The 13070-nt window shown below is 39.9% G+C and overlaps 1 protein-coding gene across 5 annotated transcripts in view; it reads left to right on the plus strand.

The window, feature by feature from the left end:
• Pak1 (p21 (RAC1) activated kinase 1) overlaps window positions 1–13070 on the plus strand; it is a 77544-nt gene that overhangs the window by 15741 nt on the left and 48733 nt on the right. For 3 of the 5 annotated variants that reach the window (XM_032892975.1, XM_032892974.1, XM_032892973.1), the window contains one exon: window positions 9058–9271. In XM_032892975.1, coding sequence (XP_032748866.1) covers window positions 9082–9271 — 190 coding nt within the window. In that variant the 5' untranslated portion in view covers window positions 9058–9081. The remainder of the gene's footprint in view (window positions 1–9057; window positions 9272–13070) is intronic. The other 2 variants (XM_032892977.1, XM_032892976.1) reach the window with 1 other exon arrangement.

Here is a 13070-nt window from a genome sequence, read left to right on the forward strand (position 1 = left end):
AACAAACTTAGTTTCTATTGTTCATTAAGGAAATGTATAATTGAGTATAATTAAAAATTGTGGTAGTTGCCGTGATAATCAAGAGCACCTTTTGATCATGCTAAGTCTAACTGTGCTACAGCTGCCACTCTGACCAGTACCTCCAGCCTAACAGAAGTTTAGGTAGAATTGACTGCCAGATAGAGAGCTGTTCGGTCAAAAGGTTAAAAACTTGGTGTTATCAACAACAAAGGTGGTGTGTGAGGCCTTCGGGCTGGGTGAGGTCATCTTGGGGAGAGTGGATTGTATGAGTCGAGGGGTCTGGAGTCTTGGATATATGAAAGATACTGATGGAAGTGTATACAGAAGGGAGAAAAGAAGGCAGAAAGGTAGAAGGGAAAGAGAATCCAAAACAGTAGAGTATGTAAAAGAGAACCGAGGTTAGCTATAGTGACTGCTGATGAGAAATTGAACAAGAAAAGGACAGAAAAGTGGCCATAGATTTTTCAAAATGGATATGATTGGCAATCTTGACAAGAATACTTTTGGTGAAATAGGATGGATGCCGCTTGGCACAGAGGGGAAGGGTGTGGAGACAGCACTGTAAATATTAATAGATAGTTCTTTTGAGAAGCTCTGCTTCTGAGGACAAGCAAAGACACAAGTGGTGTTTGGAAGAGGACGATGGTGTCAGAGGAGAGTTGTGCGCACACGTGTAGGATACTGTATAATGTTTTTATATTTTTCTAATATTTCTTGGGTCAGATAAAAGGAAACATTTACTTAGGATTTTGAGTTTCCTTTTTCTTTGCTATGCTACATCAATTTCTAAACTCTTTGGCTCTACTTTTAAGATAAATGTACCTTTTTAAAAATGGTTTATCAGGCAGGGTTTCTGTTTGTAGCCCTGGCTATCCTGGAACTCACTCTGTAGACCAGGCTGAGTTCGAACTCAGAGATCCTCATGCCTCTACCTCCCCAGTGCTGGGATTAAAAGTGTGCACCACCACCACTTGGCTCTCAACTAAGAACCACTGAGCCGTCTCTCTAGCGTTTGTCATCTTATTTCTTCAGGTCTTGAGTGTTTCTTCCTCAGCAAGTCCTTTCCTGGTCAACCCTGGTTTCATACTTAACGCACACACGTGTACTTGACACTGTTTTATTTAATTGCTTATTTTTTGTCTGCATCTTTTCTAGACCCATAATTTCTGCAAACATAGGAGTTTTGTTTTATCCAACTAGATTAGTCTATTACATTGTAAGTACACAACAGGCTTTGTTAAATGGCAGCACAGCAAATGACTGACTATATCTGAGGAAAGCTTGGTGTAACTGAAAGGTCATTCCAGGGAAGAAGTCAGGCAAGAAAAGAGTATAGGGAAAAGACGTTTTTGAGGGAAGAAATGACATCATGATTTCGTTGTAACTGGAAGCAAGAAGAATATGGTTGCATATGTAGGGAGGCATGTAGTTGTGGGGGTGGAAACTAGAGTTTTCCTGAAGAGATTTTTGTTTTCTTTTTAAAAATAAGCCCACCCACTTAGGGGGTGAGGTGTGGGAGATCATACATTGTCATACTGGAAAATAATTATAACTTTGAAATGAAAGCATTAACTAGATTTTATAGTGTTCTCTGAGACAATGCTGCTTCAGTCTATAGAAACCTTTGGGAGATAGTTGAATGTTGCTGAGGGAAAGGCAGACTCTGTGTGTGTGTGTGTGTGTGTGTGTGTGTGTGTGTGTGAGAGAGAGAGAGAGAGAGAGAGAGAGAGAGAGAGAGAGAGAGAGAGAGAGAGAGGGATGTGGGCAGGGAGGGAGAGGGAATGTGTATACTATGTGGGTCACAGAGATCAAACTCAGGTCATTAGGCTTGCCAGTATGTCTTTCTTTACCTCTTAAGCCATCTCTCTGGGTTTGGGTAATTTTGAGAGACTGACTAGGCAAGGAGAGAAGCCAAGATGAGGATTGTAGGGACTGGTAAGTAGTTTATTAGAGCTTGGAGTGAAGTTTCAGAATTTTAGTGGAAATTCTTGAACTAGTTAGCTATTGTGTTTCGAGTGTACGTGGTTCATTTATAATGTTGAGTTGTTTATATTTGGTGGTCAGACCCTGGGTATGATCAAATGGGTTGGCTAACTTCTGCCTGAGGTAAGAAAATGGAGTGAGCAGCATGTGGACAGGGACATCACTGTGGCTGTCAGACAGCATAGTGGTGACAAGTCAGAAAGTGAGTGAGTGACTAGGAAATCAGCGCTAAGAGCACAGCCATGTGACAGCAGCCAGCATAGTCACGCACACACTTGAAAAAAATAAATAGCATTGAAAATTAAGGATAAAGTCTGTAGGATGAATATGAAAGAAAAGACAGCCTCCAGTTTCTCTGGGTCAGGTAGGGGCTGCAGTTGCAGCTAGAGAAGTCAGCTTGGGTGATAGGCAGGTCTCTTTTAAGGCTAGCATGCAAAAGAGCTAGCCAATGACAAATAGAAAGTTCCATCAGAAATAGAAGAACGGTTTGAATCAGGAAAGGAATGTTAAGAGTTAGGAAGGTGTGTGTGTGTGTGTGTGTGTTGTGTGTGTGTTCTAAGTACATAAGTACAAGGTAAGACTAAGTGAATTTTAAGTCTTGTTTGTTTTGTTTTTCAAGACAATATTTCTTTTATGTAGCTCTGGTTGTCCTGGATCTCCCTCTGTATACCAGGTTGTCCTTGAACTCAGAGATCCACCTGCCTCTGCCTGCAGAGTGCTGGGATTAAAGGTGTGTGCTACCACAGCCCAGTGAATTTCATCTTTTAATTAAAATCTCTGCCATTTCCATATCCTTGTTGCCTCTCTTTTCTCTTAACTTTAGGAAGGTTCTCAGCATAACCCTCTGTCTCATTCTGTCTCAAATTATCATTAGTGTCTAAAGAGTACTTTTAAGATAATCAAAATAATTAAGAAAGTAGTCATGCCCTTATAAATATTTAAGTTAGTAAGCTTAAGTAAATTATATACCCTGGTAAGTTTCAGATTCCTTTAAAGATTTGGCATTGTCTGACTCTCAGAAGCCTTCCAGGTTGTTCCACCAAGCCAGATTATCTTAGAAAGTGGACTCTTGCTCATTACCTGAGGTGCTCCATGTCTCTACTGGGTCAAGACCATGGAGACAAAGAAATTAATCATAGTTTTGTCCCTTGAGTTATTCCTTGTCTAGTGACCATAAGAAGTGAAGATGAAACTTGACATTGTTTCATAGAAGTGTGAATAAAATGCAGTTAAATGTAGTAAAAAATATTTAATAAAACCCCAGCTAGGAGTTTCTTCCTGCCTTAGACCACTTATGTTCCCAGAGGAAAGACACACACAACCATGTACTTTTACATATGTCTTAGGTAGCACAATAGCGGGGCAACTGCCTACTGTCCATGCTGTTAGGATCCATTTTCCTACTGATAACTCTGAGTTACTGCTTTCTAATTTCTATGTTCCATCTGGGCTGCTCTTAACTCCAATTGGCTGGCCCACATGGCCACTTTATTATGGCTCAACTATCCCATTGTGACTCTCCTTCTCCCTCCTGCATATCCTTCCTCTTCCATGGCAGCTTCTTTATGCTCCTCTTCCTTTCCCGCTTCTCTTCCTCAAGTCTGGGAAACCTAAACCCCGCCTCTGTGTCTTCTCCCTAGCTATTGGCTGCTGGCTTTTTTATTTATCAATCAGAATTAACTGAGGTCAGGGTTCCTCAGTGTCTTACATGTTCACCCTCTAGTCTTTGGGGCAAACAATTTTGGGGGACCCAAATTAGTATTAGAATACAAGCAGTGTTAGGCCAACCCTCTACAGATGGGTTTTGAAGGAGGGTAAATAGAGGCTTCTTCAAAAGTTTCTTAGAGGAAGTGAGTCCAGTTGGACCTTGAGGAGTGAGTAGGAGTTTGCTAGGCAGACACATTGAGGCATCTTAGGCAGATAGAACTAGAACGATGCAGGTGAAGGTGGGAATATGAAAGTGTACTGATGGAATGATGGGTTTGAGGAATGGTATAGGCAAAACTAGAGACAGATGGGGAAGAAACAGAAATTTGTTGGACAACTTTTTGTATCAAGCAGCATGTTAGGTGCTGTCTCTTAAAAAGTTTTTGTTATAACTCTAAAGTAGTCTTGTTTGCATTTTACATAAGAGTCAACGGAGCATCAGAAATTAAAGTAGCTTTAAACCACCTACAGTTTCTTTCCTGCTGCCCCAGCAGTTGCTTTCTTGTTGCTATACTAGAGCAAGTAGCTGGCTGGAGGCTTCTCAGTGGGAGTGCCTTTGACGCATTAGAAGGGCATCTCTCAGCAAATTCAAGGCTACAGTATTCCAGGTTCCTGCCAAAGCAAACCTCTTGGCACGATTTAATTAAAGATCAGATTCTAATATTCAGGCACCAAGGGCATACTGTACTCCTCAGGCCTGAGTGTTGGCCATGTCATTATGCAGCTGCTCTGGGTTGTTCAAAGTTAGAAGTGTGGTTGGTATGTGGAGTAGGTCTTATTTCTTCTTCCTGTCCCTCCTTCATTTTGTTGACTAATTTATTGTAAACTTCTACCATTTCTTTAACTGTGCTGGGAATTGGCCTCGGCCCTTCTACTGAACTCTATTTCCACCACCCTCCTTCTTTTATTTAAATAGTGACTGAGGGACTATCTGGAAAGTGCATTAGAGGGACTGGTGAGGTGGCTTAGTGGGGAAAGGCACTTAGTAAACCGGATGTTCTTAGTTTAATCCTCAGGATCCACACAGTAAAAAGAGAATGGATTGTTATACATTCCCCTCTGACATGCCCATGCATATAATACACGAGCATGTGAACACGTGCTAAACAAACAAACAAACAAACAAATGTAATAACATTTTTATTTGTTTTTTTTTGTTTGTTTGTTTGTTTTTTCTTCAGAGCTGGGGACCGAACCCAGGGCCTTGCGCTTCCTAGGCAAGCGCTCTACCACTGAGCTAAATCCCCAACCCATGTAATAACATTTTTAAAAAGTAAATTAGAAGTCGCGTAGTATATTCCTTTGCTTCTAGAGGTAACTGGCATGTGGTGCGGTGATCACACAAATATTTTTTTGGGTCCTTGGGTCTTGTGCTCACCGTGTGCATATTGTGGGTGACTGGCTACATCTCTGAAACTGTGCTTCTTTTTATTTGTTTCATTGTTCTATTCCCAGTACCTAGCATGGCCTAGAAAAATGATGCCTAACAAGTAGATTTCTAAGCTTTTTATAAATTCTGAAGTGTGATCTAGTGTTAGAGGTTATTAAAATACCTGAAATGGCTGAAATCTTATGTGTAAAGGTAATTTACCCAGCTTGTTCTCCAGGGAAATTGTTTCATAGGATTTCAGCAACTCATCTGGGAAAGGTAAAGGACTGTCTCAAACCCTAAGCCCCATGTTGTGAGCTCAAGACATCCCAGAATTCTCAGTGCAGGTGGATAGCAGCTTGTCTTTTCCTTTAGGTAATATCTCTTTTCCCATTGTAGTTTCTCTGTAGCCTTGTTCTTTAATCAACAGCTTTTCGTTTTGTTTTGTTTTGTTGTTTTTTTTAAACCTGAGTCATTTGCTGTCCAGATATAGAACTGCTTAGAAAAGTGTTTTTTTCTGAATATATGTCAGGCAGAGCACAGTAGGTCCACTAACTCCTGGTTTGTTTGTTTTTTTTCCTTAAAAAATTGTATTTTAAATTAACATTCCCTCCCTTCTCTTCCTCCCTTCCTTTCTTTGTAATAGACTCTTGCTACATAGCATTGTCTGGCCTCAAATTTTCAGTTCTCCTGTTTTTTGTGCTTGAATTGCAGGTGTATGCTTGTGTGTTTGCCATGTTCTTATATGTCAGTTCACAGTATATGCAAGCACATACACATGTGGAGGCCAGAGGTTGACCTTGGGTTTTCCTTGGCCATTTCCTACTTTATTTACTGAGGTCTCTCCATGAACGTGGAGCACAGTACTCCAGCTAGCTTAGCTAGCAGGTTTCTCTGGGGTCTCAGCTTCACTGGAGTGATTGTAAAACAGAGAAGAACTTATGTGAGGACACTTTTCAGAGGAGGTGAATGGTGTGGACGAGGCTGCTTTTGAGGTTATAGATATGCTACTGTTGGTGGATTCCAAGTATAGTTGGGATGACCCAGATGGCATCGTGCATTACAAGGTTTCAGACATTAGATTGCAGTAGAGTTTATCTACCCACTAATAATTCTCTTAAACATGATAAAGTGGCCAAGAATAGAGAAAAATGTGGTGAAGCTTTCCTGTGGTAATCCTGTGTTGTGGGCCTAAGTGGGAGTTACATTCAATAAGGCTGCTGGCGAAGGGCCTGGGAGGCCAGGGAGGGAGAGCCTGGTTAGGTATAAGGTAGCTGGGAGAGTATAATTTTGGAACTGGCAGCCTAGAGTAGGAGGGCATTGCCAGCTGAGACACTGAATGCTGTCTTGGAGGAACTAAGGGACCTGAGTTCTGGGAGCTGGAGAAGGCAAAGAGGTCATCAGGGGAGTGAAAGTAGAAGAAAGAAATAAAATCTAGCCACCCAGCTAGTCAGTTCAGATAAACAGATCCTTGGTTTTGATGTCATTTGTTCAAAAAGGAAAGGAATAATTGTTTTGTTAAAGGTTGGTCAAGATGAATTTTAAAAATATCCAGTTGAGTTTGACTTTAAAAAGTTAACTAAGGAGCCTGGCAGTGGGGGCACAAGCCTTTAATCCCAGCACTTAGGAGCCAGAGGCAGACAGATCTCTGAGTTCAGGACCAGCCTGGCCTACAGAGGGAGTTCAGGACAGCCAGGGCTACACAGAGAATTTGTCTACAAACAAACAAACAAACAAACAAACGGTTAAGATTTTTTTTTGGGGGGGGCGATCTCTCGTCATTGCATTGACGTGGGGCCTGCTCAACTCCTTCCCCTTCCTTGTTCTTTTTCTCTCTCTTTCCAATGTCATTAAGAATATATAGTGAGGGCTAGGTGTGGTGGCATACACTTTTACTCTCAATACTTAGGAGGAGAGACAGGCAAATCTCTGAGGGTTTGGGGTTAGCCTGGTCTACAAAGTGAGTTCCAGCAGAGCCACATAGTAAGACACTCTTTTGAAAAACAAAACAACAAAAAAGGAGAATATTTTGTGAGCTAACAGGCAGTATAGCTTAGTGATAACACCCAGAGTTCATCTCTAGCACATTAAAAAAAAATAATGAGTGTATCATGTGAATTGAATGTGGATAGCCTTAGTTTGTAAGGCCAATTGGTGTCCTACTATAAAGGACTTTTAATTTTATCTCTACTAGTAAATTCCTTTCAAGACAGCATATATCTGTCTTTCTGTAAACTGTATATTAACTTGTATCTACTATAAGTTAAAAAGGCAAGGTACTGTTGGTCTGCAAACATGACTCCTGGGAAAGTCATCTGTAAACAATTAATAATACAAAGAAATGTGATAACCTGGAAATAGGCACATTGCCTTGGAGCATAGAGGAAAGGGCACCCGGCTCTTTGGAGACCAGAACATTTTCTAAAGGCAGCATAGAAACAACAGAATTAATCCTCAAAGAATGGATGATAGGAAAATGGGCAGATGAAACATCACGTGTGAAGGGATGGAGGTGTGAAAGTTATGGCATAAAGACATTAAAGAAGTTGGTTTAGCTATACTGTAAAAGGAATTAAAATGAGTGGAGGTATGGAAAATGAGACTGGTGAATGGGCCTGGTCAGGTAAGAGAGAGCCTCTTGAAGAAGCTGATGGCATTAGCTTTACTCTGACATGCCAGCAAAGGATTATAAAATAGAGAAATGGCGCGCCTTTAAATTTTACTGATAGACCCTGGAGGAGCCGATGAGGAAAAAACAGTGTGAAAGAAGTAGATGTTTTCCATTTACTAGACAATATTAAAACGACTTGAATAGAATTTTCCAAGTTTAGAAAAGCCACTACTTTTATTGACTACAGTGTTCTCTCCGAGTTCTCTCTGTGTCTAATCCTTTTGATTATTAGAATGGCAAACGTACTGCATTTTAAAGCATTGGTTTCTGAAGCAATGGCATTCAAACCTGGCTGGCACTGAGCTTACTTATTTTCAAAATACAGAATTTTAGCTTTACCCAGACATACTAAATCAAAGTTTATGGTTGTCAAGCCATGGCAATCATATTTCTAAAAGTGCCTGGTGATTATTATGTAGTTTTGGGAAGATTTTAATTCCTAAAGCATTATTGTATCTAATTCCAAGGAGACCATATTCTGGGTAGTTGTGATTAAAGGTAGAATTTTCTACTATTACATGAATTACATGAAGGAAAAATATAAATTCTGGACACATTCATATTTATCTATGGTTAAGAACAAGAACATTCTAAGGCACTAATGCCTGTTTTCATTAAAGCCTTGATATACTTGTTGGTATATCATGGGGATTTTCCTCTTTTAAATTTATTCTGTGTTTGGAGGAGGGATATCCAGAAGAGCTGGCACATGGGCAGCATCTTTCTTGTGAAGGACCAAAAGGTATAAGTACTGTAAGTTTGTGGGCATATGGTCACTACTCTGCCAGTGTGACCTGAAAGAGGGTATAGGTAATATGTAGATGCATGAATGTTGTTTGGTCCTGGTAAAGTGGCCGCAGAAACAGAAGTTTCACTGACAGTTGGCAGTAGTCTCATCTGTTTAGGGAAAGACAACTTGCCTAAAGTTATAAAGTTAAGTGTTGTCCGAAAATTCAATGTATGGAATGCTGCTGGAGGTGTAGTTAATCTTTGTGTAGATGAATGAGTGGAACTGAAAAAGCTGTGGGATTTCTCAACATCTAGTAAGTGTTACTGGATTTCCCACTGATTTTTCACCTGGTCCATGCCTGCTTTTCAACTATATCATGGTGTATATATACCTATTCTATAGGCTCTGGGGGGAGAGACTGGGTTACTAGTAACATCGGGATTACTGACTGAAGTGGCTAGTAATATTCATGACAAGTGCAGAATGGATGTATAATTTTAATTTTAAAACATTTAAAATATGTAATTACTTGTGCTAAAAAATAATGAGTGTATTATGTTTTTCTTTTGATTCTAGTAGCTGCTGCTGCTGGTGGTGACAATGTCAAATAACGGCTTAGACATCCAGGACAAACCCCCAGCCCCTCCGATGAGAAACACCAGCACTATGATTGGAGCTGGCAGCAAAGACACTGGAACCCTAAACCACGGTTCCAAACCTCTGCCTCCAAACCCAGAGGAGAAGAAAAAGAAGGACCGGTTCTATCGATCCATCTTAGCTGGAGATAAAAGTAAAGTATTTTGTTGATTTTTATCATTTGTGTGCTTTAAGAAGACAAAACAAAGCAAATCAGCTTTTCTCCTCGGAGTAGTCTGAGGAGAAGGTCTGTCTGTCCCTGACTTAATTCTCCTTCAATATCTTTTATTTTCTTGTTAACATGTCCTGCCTTCCTAGAGTGGCTAAAGCTGAAACTGACATGTTGCTCAGGACTATATTTGAACAAAAGTTTTAAGAATAATTTTGCTCTTGCCAGCTTTCAGACAAATTGAAAATATTTGTGTGTATCTATTTCTTTTCCTTTTTTAATTTTTAAAAATGTTTATCAAATCATAAAACCTAAGGACTTTTGAAGTATCTTTGGAAATTTCTTTTTCCCAGATTACTTTTACTTGGAATTACTGCCTTTGCAAATTTTGATTGCCTTATTTTTTGTCTAGGCTTTTGGTCCCATACTCAAGATTTGGGGATTTAGAGTTAGTAAAAATAGGAATGAATGGTTGAGCAAAGGAGGCATAGATAAGTAGGACTCACTGTGAGTTTAGTCTGAGGAAGACTTACTAGGCAGCCTCATTTCCTCTTGTTTTTAAAGACTAGCTCTCATTCTGTATCCCTGGCTAGCCAGCCACAAATGCATGACAGTCTCCTGCCTTAACTTCCAAGAGGTGAGATTATGCCCACCTTTCATTACCCTCTTATTAATAAAACTTGAAAGAAGAAAAATTAAAATCTTGATGAATCTGAAAAAGTCACTGACATCTTTATAGGAAAAAAAAAGTGGGAACATCAAAGTTTGAGTGTCACCATAGATGACTTTTGCCTGATACTAACAATGCTAACATAGGCTGGGCAGTGGGAGCACATACCTTTAATCTTAGCACTCGGGAGGCAGATGCAGGTGGATCTCTGAATTCAAGGCCAGCCTGGTCTTCAGAGTGAGTTCCAGGACAGCCAGGCTATACATAGAAACTGTCTTGAAAAAGAAAAGGAAAAGCTAACTTGATGACTGCTCATCTTAGGTAAAGTTCTCAGTTGTCCACCCAGGGCTCTTTTTGTAGTGAGGTTTTCTATCTTGGAAGTACAAGCTTCAGGTTCAGATGCATCTGATTTACCACCATCAAAAAGGGAACTGCAAAACAAGAAGCAGCTTTCTGAAATTATAACAACACAGAAAGAACTACTATAACTTAACTAAAAATCAGGCAACTCGGTTTAAAAATAGGCAAAGGATCTGTGTAGACATCTCTCCAAAGGAGAGAGAGATGGATGGAAAATTAGCATATGAACAAATGTTATCAGTTACCAGGGAAATACAGATTCACACCACCACACACTAGGATGGCTGTAACAAAAGAGCTGGATGCTATCAAGTGTTGGTGAGATATGGAGATATTTGAGCCTCATAATTGCTGGTAGGAATATAAGATGGTATAGCCTCAGGGAATGTATTCCGGCAATTCTTTGGGTGCTTAAATGTAGAGAAATGTTACTATCCAGCATTTCCATCAAAGAGAAACAATGCTTTAGCCTCATTTTTCATGATACCCAAAGCCAGAACCATCTAATATAAAAATAAAATATAACATTGATATAATAAAATAGTATTTGTTTTTTTTTTTTTATAAAAAAGTCCTAAGCCATACTACCTCTATTGGCGAACCTTGAAATATGTTGTTAAGGAAAAGACCCAGTCATAATGGTCACATAGTGTGTGGCTCCATTCACGTGAAATGTCTAGAAATGTAAATTCCTAGATAAAAAGCATGTTAGTGGTTGCCTAAGGATGCAGAGTAGGATGGGATTAAGGGAGGGGGTGATGACTAAGAGATGGGGAATTTCTTTTTGGGATGATCAAAATGTCTTAGATTGTGGTATTGTTTGTCCAGCCCTGTGAAAATACTAAAAGCTCAATTTACTTTATAGGTGAATTATAATAGTATGTAAATTATTATCAATAAAGTTGGTGTGTGTGTGAATGTGTGTGTGTGCCTGCCTGCCTGTGTGGTGTATATGCCTATGTCAGTAGTGTGTTTATGCACCCGTAGAGGTCAGAGGAGGACACTGGTACACTACTGTATCCCATTCCACTTTATTCCCTTGCGAAAGGGTCTCTTACTGAAGTTGGAGCTAGGTGGACATTCCGCAAGCCCCAGCAGTCCTCTCTTTCTGTCCTGCCAAAATCCTCCCCGTTGGTGGGGTTACAGATGCACCTGGGCATCCTTGTGTTTTAAATGGATACTGGCGATTTTAACTTCTATCCTTATTCTTACATCCTTACCCACTGAACTGCTACCCCAGCCTCTATTGTTTGCTTTTAAAGAAGATTCCCATCTAAAACAGGATAGAAACAGCACCTTCAAACATCATTGCAACCAAAGACTAGTTTAATTTGCCAGGAATCTGGATACCTAGGTAGTAATCTTGCTTCTTTCACAAGCTGGATACCATGCCCCATTTTTGTCAGTGACTTCTCTGTAGACTTCAGTGCTTTCATCTTAAAAATGAGAGCCAGAGCAGCAGTTCTTTTTAGCTCCTACCCTATATTTATATAGATGAGCTATGTGTCCGGCTTGTCTGTGTCGGTGGAAAGAAACCAGGACATTGTGAGGTATTTTTATTGGTGATAGAGCTGTAGACCTGGAGGTTCTTCTGGAGTTCCCTTAGGCCAAATTTGGTCTGAAAAATTAATCTTATCCTCAAGATCAAGTCTGCATCTTTATAGGTTGAAAACCTAGAGGTGGAGAACAGTTACAGGAAATTTTTGCAAGCCTGTATTTTATTTTATAGCTATGGATTTTCTATAGATTCCCTTAGCACATTGGTTTTTCCCTGGCTTTAAGACCCTGTTGACTATTATTAATAATGTATATCAAGATGGAAAAAATGGCTGAGTTTCTTCCCTTGTTTGGAATCTTAGTTTCGGCTAGCAATCTGTTACTTCCCTGAAAGATGTATAACAGGACTAGCCATCTTTAACATGCTCTGCCTTTATATAGTATTTGAAGATTAGTAGAAGCTGTGTAGGGAACTAATCAGAAATGAACTCCAGTAACCGTGACTGAGATCTACCCCTTGCATCAACCCTGCCATTTATTCTTTTTAAATATCGTTATAGCATCATCTATAAAATGGGAGTAGCAGCTCATGCCCATCTCTGTCACTAGTAGGCATTTTTATACCACTTTATGTGATAAATGTAAATTTTCTGAACTATAAAACCATACAGAGAAGAGGTTAACTTATTTCTATGAAATCTCATTCTTTTATTAGATACCATTATCCAATACCCACAACTTATTTCTAGTAGGAGAGCTGAAGCTTAGAGAATAGTAAACAGTGCCCATGGTCTCATTGGCAGAAAGTGAGCAGAATGAATGTAGACCTAAGTCTTCCTAAAGCATCTATTGCATCTACTACTGTGTTCCTGTTAGTTGTTCTCGTATTGGACTCACGCATGGTACTTTTAAGACATACATACCCGTTCCCAGCCAGACGTTGGAGGCAGAATTTCTAGAGATGCAGTATTATGTCTCTAAAGGAAACAAGAATGACAAGTTCTTTACGGGTTACAATAGTGGTTAGATTAGAGCTGGCAGTGGGTGGTATCTGAGGGCATTACCTAATGCTGACCTCTAGCATGGCCTCAGTTTGCGTTTGAGGGAAGGCATACATGGTTGGAAGGAGAAGCTGTAATTGAAGGCTTGTAATGGTGATGCTGAGTTGCAGATTCCGTGTGGGAAAGCCTGGTCCCTGTGGTTAGGGCTTGGAGCCTTTGGTTTATTCTAAGAAGGCATACAGCATTTAGTTTGGAA

Source organism: Rattus rattus, chromosome 2 (assembly GCF_011064425.1).
Source record: "Rattus rattus isolate New Zealand chromosome 2, Rrattus_CSIRO_v1, whole genome shotgun sequence".
Taxonomy (NCBI): Eukaryota; Metazoa; Chordata; class Mammalia; order Rodentia; family Muridae; genus Rattus; species Rattus rattus.